Source organism: Sarcophilus harrisii, chromosome 1 (genome assembly GCF_902635505.1).
Source record: "Sarcophilus harrisii chromosome 1, mSarHar1.11, whole genome shotgun sequence".
NCBI lineage: Eukaryota > Metazoa > Chordata > Mammalia > Dasyuromorphia > Dasyuridae > Sarcophilus > Sarcophilus harrisii.
In genome coordinates this window covers 42,314,504-42,337,062 of record NC_045426.1, presented here as the reverse complement: position 1 = coordinate 42,337,062, position 22,559 = coordinate 42,314,504, and the positions used below count along the sequence as shown (strand labels likewise).

The 22,559-nt window shown below is 33.6% G+C and overlaps 1 protein-coding gene across 5 annotated transcripts in view; it reads left to right on the top strand.

Annotated features, from left to right (window-relative positions):
- CRBN (cereblon) overlaps positions 1–17,862 on the top strand; it is a 36,342-nt gene extending 18,480 nt beyond the window's left edge. For all 5 annotated transcript variants that reach the window (XM_031954191.1, XM_031954195.1, XM_012543587.3 and 2 more), the window contains 6 exons: positions 1,697–1,759; positions 4,109–4,193; positions 5,028–5,143; positions 7,068–7,132; positions 9,793–9,924; positions 15,203–17,862. In XM_031954191.1, coding sequence (XP_031810051.1) covers positions 1,697–1,759; positions 4,109–4,193; positions 5,028–5,143; positions 7,068–7,132; positions 9,793–9,924; positions 15,203–15,386 — 645 coding nt within the window. In that variant the 3' untranslated portion in view covers positions 15,387–17,862. The remainder of the gene's footprint in view (positions 1–1,696; positions 1,760–4,108; positions 4,194–5,027; positions 5,144–7,067; positions 7,133–9,792; positions 9,925–15,202) is intronic.
- Positions 17,863–22,559: the final 4,697 nt, after the last annotated feature.

The following is a 22,559-nucleotide window of genomic DNA, read 5'->3' as shown; positions in this document are numbered from 1 at the left end:
AGATAGTTGAACTTTGTGTTTAGGTTTCTTGAACATCGAAAAGTATTTAGTGTTTGTTATCTACAAAGTATCACTGTAAAATATTTGATATTTTCTCCTTCTAAACTATAAGGTTTGGGGTTTGGGGTTGATTTTTAATCAATTTCCAAGCTAATCAGAAAAATTTTGGAAGTTTTAACTCAGATGGTTCTACTGAATTGATTCTGCTCAGACTCTCTTGTGATGACTCATTGTTACATAAAGTATATGCACATTTTTCTTTCAGTGATTTCTGCCACTACTTGTGGGCCAGTTATCTTTGGTATTTGTGCAAGCAGTCCAGTGATATCTACTAGGTATCTCTGTTTCTCCAGTGGAGAAACTGGAATAAATTGGGGCTTAAATCAAATTCTTGAAATAGGCATATCACTCTAAAGGCAAGGTTAATAAAGAATTTTCCATTGTATTTGAGGGAAAGTGGTGTTATGTTTTCATGACACTTGTTATATTCTCACTGGGTCTGGTTACCAGCAAGTTCTAGGTAAGTAAATATTGTTTCCATTGAGACATGTGTGATAATAGCATCTTGTTTTTCAGCCCATTAGTATGATCAATAAGTTCTAACTCCACATTGAATTCTGTTTTAAGATTTTAATGCAAATACAGTGGAAATTATATAAAAAGTAGAAATTATGTGAAATGTCCCAGTAATATTTTAAAAATCTGGTCTTCTTTTCATATTCACTTTATTCTTTTACACTTCCTAAGTTGTCTTCAGCATTTGTTTTAATATGCATACCTTTCAATAGTATTCAAGGTTGAAATGCTTAATAGCAGCTTATACACAAAGTAAAGCCATTGTTTAAATGATTCATATAACTGACTTGCATTGAAATTACATCAATAGTGTACCCTTCTGCCCACTTGTTTCAAATAAAAATGGTTGTCATATTCAAACACAGAGAATACTTTTTGACCTTTCAATGGAAATAAATCCATAGTGCTTCCATGTACAGATTTGTATTCTTTTAAAATATAAAAATCTTTCACTAGACACAGGTGATTTTAAAATAAATCATATAGTTATTTAGTTTCCATTCAATTGAGTGAACATTTGTTAATTGTTTATTAGGTGTAAGGCACTGCACTATCAAAATGGCTCTAGGCACTGGAGACACAAATCAGTCAGTCAACAAGCACTGTGTGCATGGCACCATGCTACAGGGCACCGCACTAAGCACTAGGGAGACTTAGAATGGCAAAAACTCAGACTTGGTGCCTCCAAAGAGCACAAATTGTACATTCAGTATGCAGTGTGGATGTACATAATCAGCTAGGTAGCTCCATAAATAGAGCGCTTAACCTGGATTTAGTAAGAGCCGAGTTTGAATGTGGCTTCAAACACTTATTTAGCTGTGAGACTCTGGAGAAGTCACTCTGATTCAGTTTTCTCAGCTCTGAAACAAGAAAGGTAATTGTATCTACTTGCTCAGAACACAGATTGTTGTGAGGATCAAATGAAATGATATTTGTAAAGTGCTTATCACAGTGTTTGGCACAGAGTAGGTGCTTAATAGATGATTGTTTCTTCCCTTCCTAATCTCAAAAGGCACAAACAGGAGAGGAGAGGAAAGTAGACTTTCTTTTTCAGTAAATTTTCACCCTCTTTTAATGTAGAGGAACTTTTTTATGATGTTAATATGTTTTCTGTTTTCAGAGGAAGTTTCACTGTGCAAGTCTGACTTCTTGGCCTCCCTGGCTCTATTCCTTATATGATGCTGTAAGTTACTTTCTGTATATTTTTTGTTTTTTTTTCTGCACCATTATTTCATTTTTGTGGATATTATTACACAATCTTTCTACATTTTGATACATATTTATAGAATGGAATTTTATTTCCAAAAAATGTAGTACTTCATTAGGTGAAGAGCACTGGAAAGATTGCCTTTTAGATTCTTCCCTTCATATTTAGAACTAAAGAACAAGGTGCAAGCATTCATCTTCTTGCTCTTGCTCCCCCACTTTCTTCTATTTTGCTTTCTTCTCTTTCTCTTCTTTTCTCCTTTATTTCCCTCCTTCCTTCCTCTCCTCCTCTCCTTTCTTTCTCCTTAATCTGGGGTTCATTGACCTTGAAGGGTCAGTGCAGATTCTGGAGATCCGTGAGCTTAGATAGGAAAAACAAAATGACATCTTTATTTTCCCCAATTGAAATTTCACATTTCCTTCAATTATGAGGTTAAAAAAGAAAAAAAAAATAGTATTCTGCAAATGGATTATGAACTTTGCCACATATTTATTTGGGATTCATGGAAGGCTTAAAAATTGTTTTCTGGGTTCATGGTTATCCTGAATGTAGCTTGTTTGTATATATTTATTTGCTTTGTCTCCCTTATTCAGTTGTGTGTTCTTTGTGGAGCAGGGATTGTCTTTTTGCCTCTTTTTGAATCCTCAGAACTTACTATAGTGCCTGGCATATAGTAGGCATTTAATAAACATTTACTAATGATCATGATAAAGTATTTTTGTGCAGATTTGATGGAGGAGTAAGTACTTTCAACTGGAAAGAGTAGGGAAAGTTTCTTGAAAGAGTTGGCTTCTGTGTGACCCCCTCAATAGGCAGAGAGGGAGATTTCATGCTTGAGGATTGACCTGAATGAAAGCATAGAAAGAGAGGAAAAGAGGGTATAAATTAGGAGATAGTTTTCAGAGTATATATGTAAGCTCAGTAGTGAGAAATAAGGCCAAAAGTTAAATTAGAACTTTGTTCTAAATTGTGTTTAAATTCTATAAACTTGTGTTTTTTACAGATAATGAGGAATCATTGTAGGGTTTTGATCAGGGGAAGTAACAGGGTCAGACTTATCAACTGGAAGATGGATTGGAGTGGAAAGGTAGTAGAGGCACAGAAACTAGTGTTTACACAAGTATCCAAATAACAGATGTTCAAAGCCCCAGGTGGGTGGCTTATATTTTTTAGTGGAAGTCATTGAAAGCACAATCATGGATGAGTCTGCTAAAGGAAAGAATAGCCAAATTTGTTAGCACTGTTGTTTGAGGTGGATTGCCATAGGTAGCATTCAGTTCCACAAATGTTTAAGTATCTACCACATGCAAGCCATTGTGCTAGCATTCTCTTAAGCATGTTTGTGCCTTTTGTGCTCCGTGTTTCTCAGTGGTCTAGACTGTATATTTGTTTCTCTTGGAACGTTTGTCAGTATCTACCATTCTTCACTTTTTTAGTACGTACTTCAATGAATGATTTAGACTTTAGAATTTTCTTTCACTTTTAAGAACTAATAAAAATTTAAGTATTGAACTTGAAGAAGCAAAAAAAATAATACATTTTGTGAAAATACAGAAAAAATTTTTTTAAGATTTTTAATAAAAACCTCTTTTAGAAAACTTTTTTTATTCTAAAAATAATCAGAGTACATCTTTTTCTAAGTAAAGAACTGATGAGTATCAGAAAATAATTGTTATCCATGCTAACAATACAAAGTTAGGAAGTGCCAAAAAAATTTTTATTTTTTTAAAGATCAGAAATGAGTATAATTGTTAATGAGATGCCAAATATTTTTATGCCTTTCTTTATATCCTCGGATACTGGCACTAGCACATAGGAGGGACTTGATAAATGATTGTTGCCTTGTTTACTTTTGAAATACATTTACAGCATAGTAACAGCAATATCGTATGATGAACAACTATAAATGACTTAGCAATATAGCAATACAATGATTTAAAACATTCCCATAAGACTCATAATGAAAAATGCTATCTGCCTCCAGAGAAAGAACTGATGTTGCTGAACACAGACCAAACTGTACTATTTTTCCCTTCTTTCTTTCTTACCATCCTTCATTTCTTTCCTTTCTTGTTTAAGCTTTCTTGCACAAATGACTAATATGGCAATGTTTTACATGATTGTATATGTATAACCTATATCAGATTGCTTATTGTTTCAGAAAGGAAGAGAAGTCTAAAATTTGTAACTTAAAACTTAAAAAAGAAATGTTAAAAGTTGTTTTTATGTGTAATTGGGGGAAAATAAAATTTAGTATTCAGAAAGAATTATTTTCTGATAAACAGATGGAAAAGCTAAATTGTTAATGTTTTATTTTCACTACAGGAAACCTTAATGGAAAGAGTCAAGAGACAATTACATGAATGGGATGAAAATCTAAAAGATGAATCTCTTCCTTCAAATCCAATCGGTATGATAAGAAAGCTACTCTTAGTTCACCATGTTTTATCCAGTGCAGCAAACATTCATTGAAATAGGTTGGAAAATGTGGTATTTATTTAAAGGAAATTATTTTATTCTAATGTCATTGAAACCTAAAATCTGTGTTTGAATTTTAACTTTATTCTCTGGAAATGATTTTAAAATAATCTAGAAGAAAATCAAAAGGAAGGAAGAAATTTTTTTTTTCTTTTTTTCCCTCTGAACAGGTTAAAAACCTGTTTCTTTTAGGCTATGTTTCCTTAAAAAAAGAATAAAAGTATAATAAATGGTTCTCTTAAAAACCATATATAATTGTTTTGAAATGTATAAAGGACAGTTTTTCACTTAATAGTAATCCTTGCATTTATAAGTGGTCCTAGTGCCCCAGTTAAACTTACTCTACTCTTTAATGTTTGGATCTGTTTTTAAGTTATAGTGTAATTAAAATAATACAGTATTTGCTACATGTAGGCAAATAACTCTTAAATTGGTTTAATTTGAGAATTTTCAAAGTATACAATTAGAAGTCAGAAGGGATAATATAGTATATGTAAACTTGTTAAATTGCATAAATTGTATAGTATATGTAAATTTGTTAAATTGGCTGTAGTCAGTCCATATGATTTAGACTTCTTTGAACTTCCTGACAATATACTTTTTTGGCATTATTCTTCATTAACTTATATATAAAACATCTCTATCACTGTATTACAGCTTTTGGTTGGAATCCATTTTCAGAAGATAGGATTCTGCATATCCTTTATGTGTGATATGCTTTTTAAAAATCTAATTCTTAAATTGAAAAACTCATCATGTCTTGAAGATTTTTCTTACAGAGTAGCTGCCTGTCTTCCTATTGATGATGCATTACGAATTCAACTCCTTAAAATTGGCAGTGCTATTCAGCGGCTTCGTTGTGAATTAGATATTATGAATAAAGTGAGTATGCTACCCTTTTCTCACTAATTCTTGATGAAGTCCAAAGTTGGTTGGATCTGATATATCATGATGTGTGGTTAGGAACCATGAAATCAGAGTAACTATTCTCATTTGAAATTGCATTAAGCCTACAAGAGCTTACCTAAATTTGAAAATTGCTTTTTAAAAATTAGCTTGTAACATTCACCTGTTGCAAAGTTGTTTCAAATCACCATTTTTTGCTTCATGCAAGAGGTATTTTCCTCATAATTTAATACGGAGCAGTTTTGCAACAGTTACAAATTAACTTAAAAGGTCATTTTCTAGTCATAATTTACATAAACTTTTCAAGTGACAATTCAGGAACTTTTTTTTTCTCTGAAGATAATTGAACTCTGGTTCACAACATGATTGTCACATCAGTGTTCTTGATAGAATTTTTTAAAACAGTACACATTTTTAGACAGAGAAAGAAGGAAAATGGGACTTAGGATCCCCAAAACTTGTATTACAGTGAACTACTTTAAGAAAACAATCCCTTAAATATAATTTTCAGAGCAATGTTGATGATTATTTAGCTGTATATTTATTTTCAATATTTGGTGGAATGTTTTAATGAGATAATTTGGTATATACATTACCCAAATAAATATATCTAATAAACATTTATTTAATATAAGTTGTGGAAAACAAGACCCTCCTCTCCAAATGGAATAATTAGCATAATACTTGTTCCCTAGTGCCACTTTCAGATTATTCATGTTCTACATTTCTTTCCTCCCTTTAAGATTACTTTTCTGTCTATATTGCCTGATTCAGATCCTTGTTGCTATTTTACTTACCATTCAAGTGACACTTCCTCCTTTCTCAAGGAGTTTGGTGTACATTTTTATTAATTGGACCTGTGATTTCATTGATAGAGAAATCTTCTCTTCCAGTGCAAATCAGCAACTGATAATCTTGCTGATAATCTTAGAGAATTATCAGATTCACTTTAAAGTAACATGGATGTATTAGAAACACTATTAAGTCCCATATCTTCCTGGAATTAAAGCTAATTATACATTGTGCTACTATGCCTTTCTTCAGGTTGATATCCCTAAGAATAGCAGGATCCCTTAGTTCATCAGTTCACTTCTCCTGACCTAAATCTTCAGATTCTCTCAGTTAACACCTACTCTGCCATTCTCTCCAGATGTCATCTTATCGCTTTCTTTCACTAGCAGATTCTTAACAGGACTCTTCCTTTATTTGGTGGCTGCTCACACTCAGCCTCTTGAATTATGTCTTTCACCCCCACTAAAAATTCCCCTATTATGTGTTCCAAAACACTTTGTACATATTTCCCTTTTTAAAACACCAAAATAATTTTCTAGTACATGCTCTTGCCTCCCATTGAGTTCTTTCTAAAGACAAATTTGAGTGAAACCCAACCAACAAAGCTAAATTGATGTTTCATTTCATATACATAAGCCATTATTTCTGCCTTAGATGAATTCTCCCTCATTTTTACCTCAGAATTCTGATCTTCAATATTTGGCTTAAGTCTCATCTTTCTACAGTTTCCCCCTCATCATCTCTCCTTTCTCAGATTACTCAGATTTGTCTGTATATGTATTGTGTTCACCATTTTGGTCTTACCCCCAACTTCCAGCATTAGATTATAAGGTCTTTGAGAACAAAGAATGGTTAATTTTTGTCTTGAAGTCGTGATATTGGCTAAATTAATTGTACAAGTACATTTAAGTCATTGTCTCATTTAAACTCTGATCTTTCTGTCCTCTCCTCAATTTTAGGTTTTTTTTTTAAGTGACTGAAGATTATTACATTTGGGAAATGTATTGTAGCATATGCTTTCGATAGCTTTATAGCTGAGGTGACTTAACACAATATATATTTTTCTTTTGTTTATCTTCTAAGACTGTTGTGTGTGTGTTTTTTTAAGTGTACCTCCCTTTGCTGTAAGCAATGTCAGGAAACGGAAATCACAACCAAAACTGAAATATTCAGGTAAGAATTTTATTCAGTTCAATTCAGTTAAAAGACTTTCTTGAACACCTGCTGTTAGTTTTGAGGAATACAAAAGAGGTTTAATAATGGATAATGTTCAGGAAGGAAAATCATATAGACAGATAGTTTTGTCATAGATGCTTTTGTATTTTATTTGGTGAATTCATTCACTACTCATGTAAAATCCCTTACCTATTAATTACCGTAAAAGATGAAAGACAAAGTTTCTTTCAAATTTATTTTAAACTTTGTGAAATAAAATTTATATACAATAAGTATTAAGAATTATATAAATTAGTGAAATCGTCTTCATTAGATATGAGTAATATTTTTCTTAAAGACGTCACAAATTATTCTATATAAATATGGAATTGTAGGAGCTAATAATTCCTTTGTAATTCTTTTGCTGTTCAATTGGTACTCTTAATAAAAATGAAAAAAACATTGTTCTCTGGGTCCTTCTTCTGATCGCCAGAAGCTAAGGTAGTTAATACACCTAATCAGCAGCTATATTATGTTTCAGCCAAGCATCAGTTTTGCTTTATTTTACTGTCACATAAGAATCTTTGAGTTGAAACTACTGATAGGATACAACTCAAGCCCCTCATTTTACAGACCCATTAGGAAGTAACTGATCTATTGTGCAGAAACCCAGGCTGTCTGACTGCTGTTCCAGTATGCTTGTTGCCACACCAGGGGGAGTTTTTGCAATGTAGGGTTCTTTTTTTTTTTTTTGTTTTTATTTTTTTCAAAAGGGCTATCATGTGATAGGAAAAGATTTATTCTGCATAATTCTGTAGAAGAGAACTAGAAGGAAGAAAACTAGCAAATATTTTGTAAATGCCTATTATGTGCCAGGCACTGTGCTCAGTAATTTATAGATATATAATTTTATCCTCACAACAATCCAGGAAGGTAGGTACTATTATCCCCATTTTACAGTTGAAACTTTTGAGGCAAACAAGTTAAATTTCTTGCCAAGAGCACACAGATAAGTTATTGTCTGCACCCAAATTTGAACTCTGATCTTCCTGACTGCAGGTCAGCCCTCTACCCATCTGCCTCTAAAGCTGCCATCTGCCATCAGAAGTTAGGAATGGAATTTACAAAGAAACACAGTTAGACTAAAGATAAGAAAAACTTCTCAACAATTACAGCTCTCTAAAAGTGGATTGGACTCTCTCAGAGTGGATTCCTCCTCACTAGAGAAAATAACTGGATGATCTCTTATTTGAATGTTGTTTAGAGGATACTTTGGTATGGTTGTAGATTAGATTGCATGGTCTCTGAGGTCCCTTCCAATTCTGAAATTCTGTGATTGTGGAATCATATCCAGATGTCTTTCCCCCAAAACAAATATGGAAGTTGGGCTGTAACTACAGTGATTGTGGGCTTTGATATATTACAGCCATGGATAGAAAAGTCTTGTTTTTTTGTTTTTTTTTTTAAACATACTCATTCAGCCTCTTTACTGTTGTGTCATAATATAAACACCAATAATGTGTTTCATGAAGAGGTAGATATTATTGCCTCTGGCTTACAGTTAGAGAACTTGACATATATCATCTACATAACTTGGCGGTGGATACATATTTAGAATCTTTGAGCTGGAGAAGACAAGAAATACTATCTAGTTTAAATCCCTCTTAAATGAGATTAAACCCACAATAGTGAGTAAATTAGCTCCCTCAGCATTATACAGCCTATTGCTGGTAGACCTGAGATTAGAAAACAAGGTTCCTAATAATAATCACCTGGCTCTTTCCATATTGTCTAGATCAAGTCTGGATTTAAGATTTTTGGTTTGATGTATAATCTCATGCAATTTTTTTTTTTTAAAGAATTTGTACTAAACACAATCCATAAAGAAACATTTGAATGATAAGAAATGAGTTTTCAAATTGTTTAGAGCCGATAAGTATACCTAGCAGTTATATTATGCTTTTTGTGAATTTTTTTCACATGCACATCTGCTCTAAAGCTGTGACTCTTATTGATTTAGCAATTTATAAAATCTCAGAGATGGAACAAAGTCACAAAATTTTCAGGTGTTCGTTAGAGGCTATCTAGTTGAACCTGCACCAAGTGTTTGATCTAGACCATGACAATTTGGAGGCAAAACAAAAAGGAGAACCAAGTTCTTTATCCACAATATAAATAATTGCAAGAAACTGCTTCTAATAAATTAAGGATCTTTTTGTATTTGGTTTAGGTGGGAATCTCCAGTGATTTTTGTATTTTATTTTTTAGTTCTTGTAGAGATTCCTTTGCTTTAAAAAGTTTAAGTATTTTAGAGAATTAGTATTGATTCTTTTCAGGCCTCATTGAAAATGAATTTGGTACTGATTTCTAAAGGCAGAATTAGATGAGTGAATTGAGTTTTTACTAATCATTATTAAACCTTTTCAGAAGACAGCTGGACAAAATAAGCTGTCAAGTATTGTTTTTATTTTGAAATTTCTACTTTTGACTCTTAATAGGTCACATTTCTCATGCTGTATTAATTTCTAACCAATATTTTGGGGAAAAAATCCATCACTGTTACCTTCTACTTCTGGTTCTTAGCAGTTCTGATCACTTTATGTTAAAATTAAATAGAAAGACTTTCATTCCAGATTCAAATGTAATTTTTATGGCTGATCTTGATTTATCTATTGTAGTTTGTCCTTATGTGGGCCTATGGCAGCATATGTGAATCCTCATGGATATGTGCACGAGACGCTTACGGTGTACAAAGCTTGTAACCTCAATCTGATTGGCCGATCTTCAACAGAGCACAGCTGGTTTCCTGGGTAATTTGGTGGTTCTTGAATGTTTTGTTTTGTTTTGGTTTTTTTCAAATTTAACTTCTTAGAATTTAGTGTGTCATAATCAGACACAGAAGCCAAAAAGTCCTGAACCAGAATTACAATCACAATTTTAAAATGAAATGAGTAATTCAGCTTAAATGCTCTTCACTTGTGAATGCTGAGCAGCAATTGTTGCCTTATTTTTTATTCCTTTTACATAAGCAAGCAGCACAGAATGCAAGGTTAAGAATATGCTGTGGTCCCAGAGCAAATTTTAAATTGGAGGCAAAAAAACACTTTTTAAGTCTGTTATCTGTGTCCTAAAAGTAAACCACTTTGGACCAAATTAAGCTGTCTTCAGAATCTTGGCTTTAGAGCCAGAAGCGATATTATAGGACCTGAAGTTCAGCTTTCTTTTTTATAGATAAACTGGAAACTGACTTAGCTTAGTCACAGGTAGAGTGGGCTGATGGATGGAGAGATGAAGTGTAAGCTGAGATTCCCATCTGGGCCTCTGACCTTTCACCTCTGGGCCCTGAGGCTTCCTAGTATTGTTTGCCCATAGCCTTCCACCCTATCAGAGAGGCTTCCCACAGATCAGTGAAAGGCTGGTCAGCTTAAGAGTAAACAGCACTGTCTGGAGAATTTCTATACTATATTATGTGACTTTTGTGTTTAAATAAATCAAGTTTATGTATTCACTTTTAAGTCCTCACATAGATTATTAATATGTCCTCATTTGTAAAAGATGATTCCTAAGTCTGGGCACCTTGATGGTTTAGAGTATATACTCAGAGCTGAGGTTAAAAAGTCTGTATTGTTTTGGCTGATATCCCACAAATATTGATGATTCATATTAAAATACAGTCCATGTTTTATTGCTCTGTATGCTGTAACATATTACGCCTATTCTGAATATGCTGAAGTAAAAGATTCTGACCAGAACATTTTAAATATAATTCAATAAATTATAATTTATTACATGCTAAATATAAGAATGCATGTCTGTAGGATAAATGAATGAATGATTGGTAAATGAAAAACACACGAGCCAAGCACTTTAGGTGATGCAGTTTAGATGATTTGCTCAGAGATTCAGAACAAGAAGAGACTTTAAAAATTCATCTAGTCCATTTTATAAAATAAGGAAACTGAGGCAAAGTTAAGTTTAGGTGACCACCCAAGAGCAAATATCATGTCAGAGACAAGATTTGAAGCTGAGAGTGTGGCTCCAGATGTAAGGAACTTTCCATTGTACTCCTTCAAAAAAAATAGTAATAAAAAATAATATCAACAATAATAGCATTTATATGTCCCTTTAGGGTTTGCAAAACCCATTACTCATTCATTTCATCTTCACAGTCCTGTAAAGTAGCGTTTGCAAATGTGTGAACAGGCTAACAAATTTAAGTGACTAGTTGTACTTAAGAAAAAATTCTTGGTTTCATGCACTAAGCGTCTGCTCTCTTTATTATGGAAATACTCATATGTTGTTTAAGTTCAGATTAGATATAAAAGAGCTAGAAGGAAACTAGAAAAAAAAACTAACAACAAGCAAGCTAAAAAAAAGAATCCTGTATAATATTCTCAACAAGTGGGCATCTGGCCTTGGCTTAAAAACCTCCTGTCACAGAGAACTGGTTATATTTCAAAGTAGTAAATAATTATAATTGTCAAAAATCTTTCCTTATAAGGAGCCAATATAGACCTCTCTGTACTTGTACCCTTTTCTCCCAGTTCTGCTATCTGGAACCAAGCATAACATGTTTTGTTCTTCCATATAACAGTTGTTCATTTACTTAAAGATAGCCATAATGCTTCTATGAACTCCTAGTCTTCATTTCTACTTAGTTAAGTTTATCACAGTTCAATAGTTCCTGCTAAAGGAACTTTAATAAATTTTACTAAATTGAAATGATGACTGTTGGTTCATAGGAACATTATTAGGATATTTTCCCTAAAATTACACAGTGCTGTTGGCATAATGTGACTAAGGCAAGGTCTCCATTATGAAATGAAAGTCTCTATTAATGTTTCCTAAGATTGCACGAGCTTTTACATACCTGTGTCATTTTTGGTGTATTCAGTAGTCCATTAAAATCCCTCATTTTGCACATGACCTCTTGCCTTAAATAATCTTGTCTCTGCTAATCCTATAGTTTTAAAATTGATTTTTTTTTTTAAATCCAAGCAAAGGACTTTACATTTATCCTTAGTAAATTTGAGAAGAGAACTTCAGACATTAGCTATTGTAAAGGCCTCTTATTGATGAAGAAACAGGCCCTAATCTAGGTTAATTGATTTACACATGTCAGATAGAAAAGTAATTATCAGAGGCATAATTTGAACTCAGGTCAGTTGACACATTCTAATCTTCTTTTCCATAGCACCTTTGTGTTTTCAGTTCATCACTCCACTCTTGATAACTTTGTGGTTTAAAATTTTTTCATCCTTTATACAAAAATGATTTCCCTACCCTTAGGTTATCTGTGCCTTCAGCTAATTAATAAAATGTTGAATAGCACAAAGGAGAAATTTTTTTTTTTTTTTTTAGGTTAAAATGTACAAACATTTTATTTTATTTTTTTTTATTTAATAGCCTTTTATTTACAGGATATATGCATGGGTAACTTTACAGCATTAACAATTGCCAAACCTCTTGTTCCAATTTTTCACCTCTTACCCCCCACCCCCTCCCCTAGATGGCAGGATGACCAGTAGATGTTAAATATATTAAAATATAAATTAGATACACAATAAGTATACATGACCAAAACGTTATTTTGCTGTACAAAAAGAATCAGACTCTGAAATATTGTACAATTAGCTTGTGAAGGAAATCAAAAATGCAGGTGTGCATAAATATAGGGATTGGGAATTCAATGTAATGGTTTTTAGTCATCTCCCAGAGTTCTTTTTCTGGGCATAGCTGGTTCAGTTCATTACTGCTCCATTAGAAATGATTTGGTTGATCTCGTTGCTGAGGATGGCCTGGGTCCATCAGAACTGGTCATCATATAGTATTGTTGTTGAAGTATATAATGATCTCCTGGTCCTGCTCATTTCACTCAGCATCAGTTCGTGTAAGTCTCTCCAGGCCTTTCTGAAATTATCCTGTTGGTCATTTCTTACAGAACAGTAATATTCCATAATATTCATATACCACAATTTATTCAGCCATTCTCCAACTGATGGACATCCATTCTCAGCAAAGGAATGCAGTATCTATACCAACCACTATTCCCACTGGCTCCACTGGCTAGTTAGCTGATGTAGTTTCACATTTTGTTTTTTAAAATCCTGCTCAATCCCAACTTTTTTCTATTTAAGTCTTACACATGAAGTGTGATAGGTTCAGAGTAGTATATAAAATCATTTGTCCTGAATCACACAGGTAACTATTAGCAGGAAATTGAAATGATTTCTTAACAGATTATTAACTTTCCTTTTTAACTAGAAAAAGAATTAAAGGAACTTTTAGATTTAACATTTAAAGAACTCCTAATTTCCAAAATCATTAACTTTCCTACTTTTATTTCCCATCTTCTACCATGAAAAAGCTCAAGTTTGCTTAATAAAATCTAGGGAAGAGGATAGTTTCTAATCTGGAACTAAATACGTAGACTATCAAATAATTGTGGGGGTTTTTTTTGTTGTTTTTTTTTCCCTGGAACAAAATTAGGAATTATTTGTCAGTTCAAATATTTACCGCTTGTAGTATGTTATGGTGTTGAATAAAGACACTAAGCAATTACATTTAACCAACAGTTTGTTTAGTGATTTATGGGGTTGTAGAAATAAATAGGGTTCAAGGCTCAAGGACCCTGAACCTTGGTTTCTACAAAATCAGAAGGTAAGGATTTAAGTTGCCTTATTTCTTATTAGTGGAGAGGATTGGGACTTTCTCTGAAATCAGGAGACAGTGGTGGGGGAGGAATAGTTTTATAATTTCCCTGAAACCACATGGCTTACCAAAAATTAAAACTTATTAACCTTTCATAAAAATAAAAGCAAAAATGAAATTATTAATCCTTTTTCCTTTTACTGTAGCAGCTATCTGCAATGCATTGTGTAGTGGGGAAAACAGTGGTTAAGAATCCTCTGCTACTTTTGGAGAACTTACAAAATCAAAATTGTGTTTAAGAAATATTTTGTTGTTTTATTTTCCCAATGAAAAAAATCCTACTATTTATGTCCTTGGTGGTCTTTCAGCTTCATGTTAAAACAGCTTCATCTTTTTTTTCCCCAATTAGATAAATAGTTTTCAGCATTCATCTTTGTAAGATTTTTGAGTTCCAGGTTTTTATCTCTCTCTCTTCCTTCTTCGAACCCTTTCCCCAAGACAACAAGCAAGCTGATACAGGTTATATATGAACAGACATTTTAAACATATTTCCATATTAGTCATGTTTATAACAGTTTCATTCTTGTTTGAATCAATTTAATATTATTGTTGTGAATGACTTTGATGTCCTAGTGTGACTATCATTAATTTTTGAAATGTTTAATTTATACACAGTAGAAAAAGTATACACTTCTGCAGGTGGGATGTTAAAAACAGATCCTGCTGTTCTCAATAAGCATGAAAATGCAGAACAAAAAATGCAGGTGCACAGCTAGCATGTGGCCTTGGCACTATGCATGGGCTCTGGTGCAGAGTAAACTTGGATTCAAAAGAAAAAGTCTAGATTCCTCAGAATGTTTTCCTTATGATCAGAAATTCCCCTATGTTAGTATAGTTTTTTCTTCTCTTTTTTGATAGACAGTCAAGTGTTTCAGGTTTTTACCAACCAAAGCTTTTCCTATAAAGTTTTACATGCATGTAGGAAGTACCAGGTAAGCATTCAATTCTACACAAACAAGAAGGTGGTACCTCAGAACAAAAGTGCAATTCTGATATTCGTTTGGTATGAAATGGTATTAAAGAATTCACTTCCACTGAAATACCAAGAGTAGAATTGCCATTTGTCCATCCCAATTTTTTTTTTTTTTCTTTGAGGAGTAGGGGGTGGCAAGGCACAAGAATTTTGTTGCATTGATTGTTCCTAGAAATGTTAACTAATATTTGCAGTTTAGGAGCCAAATTAACATATTTTGGATTATAAAAAATATTTGTCCTAATAAGATTTGCCTTTTTGACTATCAGACTTATTTTGAATTTAAGTTCTAGTTAGCTTATGTATTAAGAGTTCTAACTGTATTATTATTTAAAATAGGTTTCTCTTAAAATGTATGATCATTTTAAAGATGAAATACATGGACTTATTGCTTTATTTTTCAGGTATGCCTGGACTATTGCCCAGTGTAGAGTTTGCTCAAGTCATATTGGGTGGAAATTTACAGCCACCAAGAAGGATATGTCACCTCAGAAATTTTGGGGGTTAACCCGATCTGCTCTCCTGCCTAGAATTCCAGAAACTGAAGACACATCCAACCAAGATAGCTCACCATTACTCTGCTTGTAACCTGATGATTTGCTTTGGGAACAAGAAACAGAACCAGTCAGTCAGTGTTTCTAGATCAAATCTGCCTTGGAAGTTACTCTCTCTTCAGATGCTTGCCTAAGTAAAAAGTGTCATTGCACTGAGGTTTGCTGTATGTATGAGGAATTGCTACTTCCCTGAGAAACAACAGTAGCTGAAGATTTGAATTCATTGTTGAAGAGGAGGAAAAGAAATTTAGCAAATAGGTTTGATTTCAGGAATAACTATCCTAAATAACTTGGTAAACTTGCCACTGCCCTGTTGAATTTGATGTCTATTTTTACCCAACTAAAGTTAAAAAAAAATATATGCTGTTAAAACAGCTTGCTGCTTATCTCTTTCATGTTTAGCAACCAATATTAAAAGTGCATTTCTTTTCTAGGAATGTTTGTCAGAGGTATCACATGAAGATATTTTTCAAAGTGGCGCTGTTTCCAAGTTTGTATATGTGTACACACACACACACACTCTCTCTCTCTCTTTGAATTTCCATTTTTGCTCAATAGTAAAATATCCTGGTATGAGACAGGTGGTTGCTCCATCCTGGTATTTGTGATGGGTTGTAATGCCGTTTTGGTAACAAAAGTGGTAAAAGGCAATCAATGGCACTTGCTGCTAAAGCAAGTAAGATACAGTGTTCCTTTTTTATAGGGAGATTGGATCATATATTACAAAGGGCTTTTTCCTTTCTGATTTCGCTTTTTTGCCATGTTGATTTGTAAATCTTTTAAAGCATTGATGTAAAATGTACAGTTTGAACTCCCCAAATAAACTTTCCTCATTTTCCAAAATATTAGTGAACTCTGAGTCATGCTGTTAAATCATATTTGCTTAGTTTTTTAGTAAACTTGCCCATTTAAGTTTAATTTGTTCAGGACATAAATTATTTTCCATGAAGAAAGTATAAACATATAGTAATTATCCTTTTGCTCATTTAGCAGCTTCAATATTATTTGTCCCATTTTATTTTTGGAAACAGACAAGAGAAGTAAAAGCAAAAGCAGAATAATGAGAAAAATGTTAATTTTTTTAAAATTGTACTTAAGAGTCTAGTATTGATCTGTTTAAATTTATTCTAGTATTGTTTGGTTTGCCCTTTATATGTTCAAAGTAAATAATGAAAGAAAAAATTTGAGTCAGTTTAATTAATAAAGGAGTTCTTACAGTAAATTGTATTCAATGATTCTCTTCTACCCAACTATGTTTATGTAGTGCATGTTGAACTAACATTTTGTAAACATACAACAAAATCAGAATGTGATATTGTTTCATAGTTATAAAAAATTTTCAGTTAACTTTGAGGAACTAATGGCCACTGATTTTTGATACTTTATCTGCTTTTATTAAAGTGTTTAGTTGACCCATTTCCATAACATAGTTTTTTTTCCTCACTGATTTACCTTTATGATGGACTGGAGAAATCATTAGCAATGCTGACGAAGTAGAAAGCTTTTTTTTCTTGAAAATATTTTTTAGGTTTTTGAAAACCAAAATAGGAAGAACATCTGTACTGTAGTCATTTGAAAGAAATTGTTTTCTTGACATTCATGTCATTTAAGTTGGAATGGAGAAGTTAAAAGTGGTGTTTTCAGTTATTACTAAATAGAGCCCCTCGAAACATCAAACTGACATTATATGACATCTAAGCATGAAATATGCTTTCTTTTGGGTACTGTATGCATATGTAATCGAGTGGAACTAGTTTAAAATGCAGTTTATGATTTTATTTGCATTCCATAGAAGTGAGCATCTTTGTTGTAACTAAGTTTATGACATCCTGATAAGTTACTGAAAAGATGACCAATTTCTTTTTGTGGTTTCTAGCTACAAAAGAACACACATGTAGAGAAATCATTAAATATGTATGTATTAATTTGGAGTATTGCTATAGATTTTAAGGGTTCTATACATTATTAGTTTTCATGACTTGAAAACTCCTTTGCTTTTTAAGAAAGAATGTGAATGTTAGGATGGTGATTATAGATAGCAATGAATGATCCTACACTGGCCAGCAGAATGCAGATCTCTGTAGTTATCCCAACCATATTTAATTGTACACTTTAGAAGTACTTGCCATTAAGTGCTCATTTCAATAGCACAAAATACCTCTAGGAATCAACAAAATTGCCTAATTTAAGAATCTTTCATTAGATTTGTTAAAAGAAAAATGCTGAAAGCTCTTTTGTAGCATGTAGTGATTCTTTTTATGTGTTTTAAATTTTATTGTATTGTGAGATTTTTTTATGATGCTATTTTGTACATTAATATTTCTGGTTTGGAGTTCAGATAAGTTTTCAAGTGTAGAGTATTTTGCAGAGTTGCTTTTAGGAAGCCTGTTTATTTCACTTTCTCAACCTGCTTTTTGAAATCTCAGATTAATTTGTTGGTATTACTGCTTGCCAATATTTGCAAAGAATTAAACTCAATTATTTAAGAAATAATAAAGCCCTAATATTGACTGACTGCTTGTGATTTGCAAAAATATGCATATGATAGTTATAATAAGGAAACTTCATATATTTGTTTCAATCTATTTATAAATCTAGTTGAAATATTATTTTCAGATTTCTGATATCATTGGTGGGAATGCTTTTAGTTTAATAATGTTTTAGTATTGCTATGTGTTAAAAAAAAAAATTATCATTTGGTGGTTAACCGTCTGGTGATGATAGTTTGGGAATAATATCAGTATTCCTGTGGGGTTTTTTTGTTGTTCTTGTTGTTTTTAAACAATATTGAACTGGCTTTCCATGGAAATGTCTGTCAAAAGGTAAGTCTTTCACTAAAGTGCTATAATAGAAAGATAGGTGGAGTAGTGGATAGAGCAGTAGGTCTGGAATCAGGAAGACTCAACTTCCCGAGTTCAAATCTGACCTGTTCAAGAGGCTTATTGTGAGACCGTCATTTGTGAAATGAACAGGAGAAAGAAACAGCAAACCACTTATATCTTTGGCAAGAAAACTCTATTTGGGATTTGGAAGAGTTGGGCATGACTGAAAAAGTTCTGTCCCCTCTTTTTGGCACAGGAAATAACATTTTGTATTCTTAATAGGGCTTGGCACATCCCAACTGCTTATCATCCAGGCCTACAATGGATAATTAGCCTAGGGTCAGCCTTAGCATCACTAGAAAGTTGGTCAATTGGAGCTTTTAGTTTTCCTTTTAAAACCACTAAATCCTTTTACTGTGTGTCAGAGGGGAAGAGTACTGAGGCAAGGGTTCAGACAGCTAAAGGAGAAGCATTCTTGGGTTTCTCATGGTTAGCCATTTATTTTTCCTAGTCAGCCTTCCATTTCTACCTTTCTCATGAGCACAGTCATATAAACCTGATCTCTGGAAAACGAAGTAACTGAAAATCTTAGACCAATAGACAAGTTTTTAAGAAAGTTGCTAAGTTTTTGATGGTTACTAAGAAATTAATGTGCTTTACACTGTTGGTGTTATTTAGCAAAGACGTGGTAAAAAGTATCAATTGTCATCTTTGTACATTCTACCTACCTCATTTTCCTTTGAGTGCAGACCAAGCTCTAGATCAACAGATGTGACAGTTGTTTGTAAAAAAAAAAAATTGCAGTGTTCCAGCCAAAATAGCCGGAATTAGTAGTAGTAGAAGTAGGGAGAAGATAGATGTGGAAAATTATGAGGTAAATTAATAAGATTTGTTAACTGTTGATTTGAAGTGAGAACCAAGGTTAAGGTTAACTCTGAGAAGCTGGGTGACAGATGTTGGTATGCTAGAAAAATGGGGAAAGTCAAAAAAGGGCAAGTTTTGGAGGAAAGGTAATGTTTGAATACATTTAGGGTTAGGGATACATTGAGTTTTAAATTCCTAGAGGCATTAAGTTTAAAATACTCAGGAGTTTAGATTGTGTGGGTGTGAGAGAGCAAAGAAAATCTGAATCATTTGCAAAGGGACAAAAAATTAGGAAATGAAGTCCCCTTGTAGAGATAACAAAAAAAAGTCCCAGCACAGAACCTTGAGGTATCATGAATGAGCAATCAATAAAGGAGAGTGAGTGGTCTGTGCCATGAGAAACCAGGGAGAAAAGTATCCAAGAGTAAAAGAAAAAGTGAAAGGTAAAAGGAGTAAAAATATCCCAAAGTAAATAAACAGTGTCAAATGCTAGTGATTAAGAATGAAAACTCAGTAAAGCTCATCAGAAGAACTGAAAAAAGCAGTTTCAGTTGTTAGCCTGGTGCCAAGGCTAATGAGATTAAGAACCTGGAAGATTGGAAGGCTGGTAGGCGGTAGGCTCTTTCCAGAAACAAGGTCCTGGAGAGAAGGGAATTGTTTGGGGAAAGATAATGTAATCGCAACCTATCAATGCCTGTTCATCCTGTTGTACTCATTCCCCCTAGAAAATGTAGGAGCAAGGAGCAGGGAACTTCTAACACTGTCAAAGTATGCAGAGTATCTCAAAAGTATTCCCTAGTAAAGGGGAGCAGGGAATGAGGAATCAAGAAAAAAGGGTTTAAAAACTTGCAAGCCTGACTTACACAATACCTGGGTCATGTTAGAGACTATACACTTTCCACTTTGGGGGATCTGCACCCCACTAGATCAGTCAACTATTAGTTACGGGGAGGTGTAGGGCTACATATAGGTACAAGCAAACTACGCCCTGGTTCCCCAATGGTTATTCCCATTGCTTAAGGTCAAAGCTACTTCCTAAGGTTATTATTACTGCTGGAATAATGCAAAGGGAAATGAAAATTCAACTGAAGGCTGAACACAAGTTCCAATCCTTCCTCAATAGCTAGGAGACTTTTGGCAAGTCATTTCTCTGAGCATGTTTACATATCTCTGAAATGAGAATAAAAAGCACTCACATTTTTATAAGATTATAAGACATGAATGAGATATCCACAAAATATTTTCCAAAGCTAAGAGTGCTATGTAAAGAAGCTATTTATTATGTGAAACAACATCTGACTTTTTCTTGGTGACAGCATCACCATTATGAGTAAGTTGTTATGATCTTGTGCTGTCATCATATAATAATCTCTTAAGGAGTTACTCAAGTGTGTAGGATTGTAATTGTTAATTCTCTTTACTACTTCATATTTTAGCTGACGTTCCCCCCAACCTCCATCCACCCCTACAGACTCCTCCAAAAAAGAAAACAAAATTCTGAGAGTTGGAAAAGAACTCTGTGGCCTACCCAAAAATGATCCCTGACATTTTACCTAAAATTTATGGCCAAAACTGTTCCCAGAATCCATCTGTTTTTGAGGAGCTAGTCTAAGATAAATCTCAACAATTTTTAAATCATGAAGGGTCCCCTTACTTATTATCCAAGATATATTCATGAGATATAAGATAGTCATCAAACAAATGCAAAAACCATCTTATTTCCTAGTTTTGAATTATTAAAAAAAACAAAATTAGTTTAATGGAGAAGCATACCACTTGGTATTTTGGATTCCTCCAAATCTAAAGCCAAGTAAAGCAGTCACATGGATTTAAGGAAGATGCAGTACTAATGAAAAGGATTCCTTGAAGCCTTGAATGGAAAAAAGCCACCCACAGCTGCTGGCAAAAGGGATGGAGGAAAAAAAATGTTCTTGGTACTAACAAACACCTTATTTTTCCTTCTCAGAGTATTTATTGATATTTAAATTAATATGCCAATTAAAAGGTCCAATAATCAACTCATTCTGATAGTTCTAATACTGCCTTATGCATTACTACACTGGCTATGCTGCCATCTAGTGCTCACAAATTACTATTATTTGGAACACTAGCTTAGCTGAATGCTTTTTTTTTTAGCTATCAATATAAAAAAGCTTTTATGAACCATTTCTAAATGAAAATGCCTTCCATAAACTTTTAGATTCTCAAGTTGAAAACATAACTACCCTCTGAAAGTGTCAACTGTGAGATGTGTCCTTGTTCAGGCCGACCTTTAGCTCACACAGCCACAAAAAGGAGTTATAAACCCAAAGATGTCTGTTAGTGCTCATTATTTGGGGCTCAGATCCATGAAATAAGAGCTCACAAAACAGGCACATTCAAAATCAATCACTGTTGCGGTTATACAAACATCATTACTGTCAGAAGAGTCTTGGGAAAGAGTAACAAGTAGAAATGAGTGAAAGAATCAAATGTAAAATGGATTTTAAAAAATTAACTGGGCTAAAAGAAATAGCAAAAAAAAAAAGGTCAAAATCAGAAAAGTAGCTGAGATAAATAACAACTGTGTACAGTGGACATTCACCTACTCATCTTTCTAAAGCTATCAGTCATCAGCAAATCATTCTTTTTTTTTATTTATACTCTTATAAAAAGCTGCATCTTATTTTCTCCATAAGAACCAGCAAAATCTTATTGGTTCTAGACAAAAGACTTTCCTAAGTCTATAAACATGGCCTCAGAGACACTTCCTTACCATCAGAAAACCACAGATTAACTAGAGGCCATCAAATCTAACACCATCATAGTTACTGATGAGAAAAGTGAGGCTGAGAGGTTAGTGATGTCCAAATCCTCTCATTTGACAAATGAGGGAACTGAGGCCGAGGGAAAGATCAAAGGTCACAATGCCAGAGCATCACCGGCTCCCACACTAACAATGGTTGTGAATCTCAGTTCCCTTTCATCCAGACATTCTCTCACCATCGGAGAGCAGCTCATGCTTTCTACCACACAAGCACACGAAGCCAATATAGGCTCACTCATTCCACCCCCCAATCTAACAGAAACCTGCTTTGTCTACATGAGCAACAATTATGTGTTTAAGGTTAACTGCCTTTGCACGGGCAAAACTGGCAGCTCAGGGGACAGTGTTGGGTTCTTGAGTCAGGAAGACCCAAATTCAAATCCAGTCTCAGATACATCCTAGCCGTGTGACCCTGGGCACTGGAGAAGGAAATGGCAAACCACTGCAGAACCTTTCAAGAAAATTATGAACAAGTGTGGTCCATGGGGTCCCTTAGAATCAGATGTGACTGATAAAGTGCATGAGCATGCAGAACAGGAAATCACTAGAATACTTAATGCCAGTAAAAAGGTATGAACAAAGCTACTACAGAGAGACTGTCCACCGGATTGAGATGTAATACTTCAATCACTGTTTCAAAAGTTTAATTTTGAAATTACATGGGCATTTAATCCTCATGTAAACTTGGCTATTCTACAAAGTAGCCAATTATCTC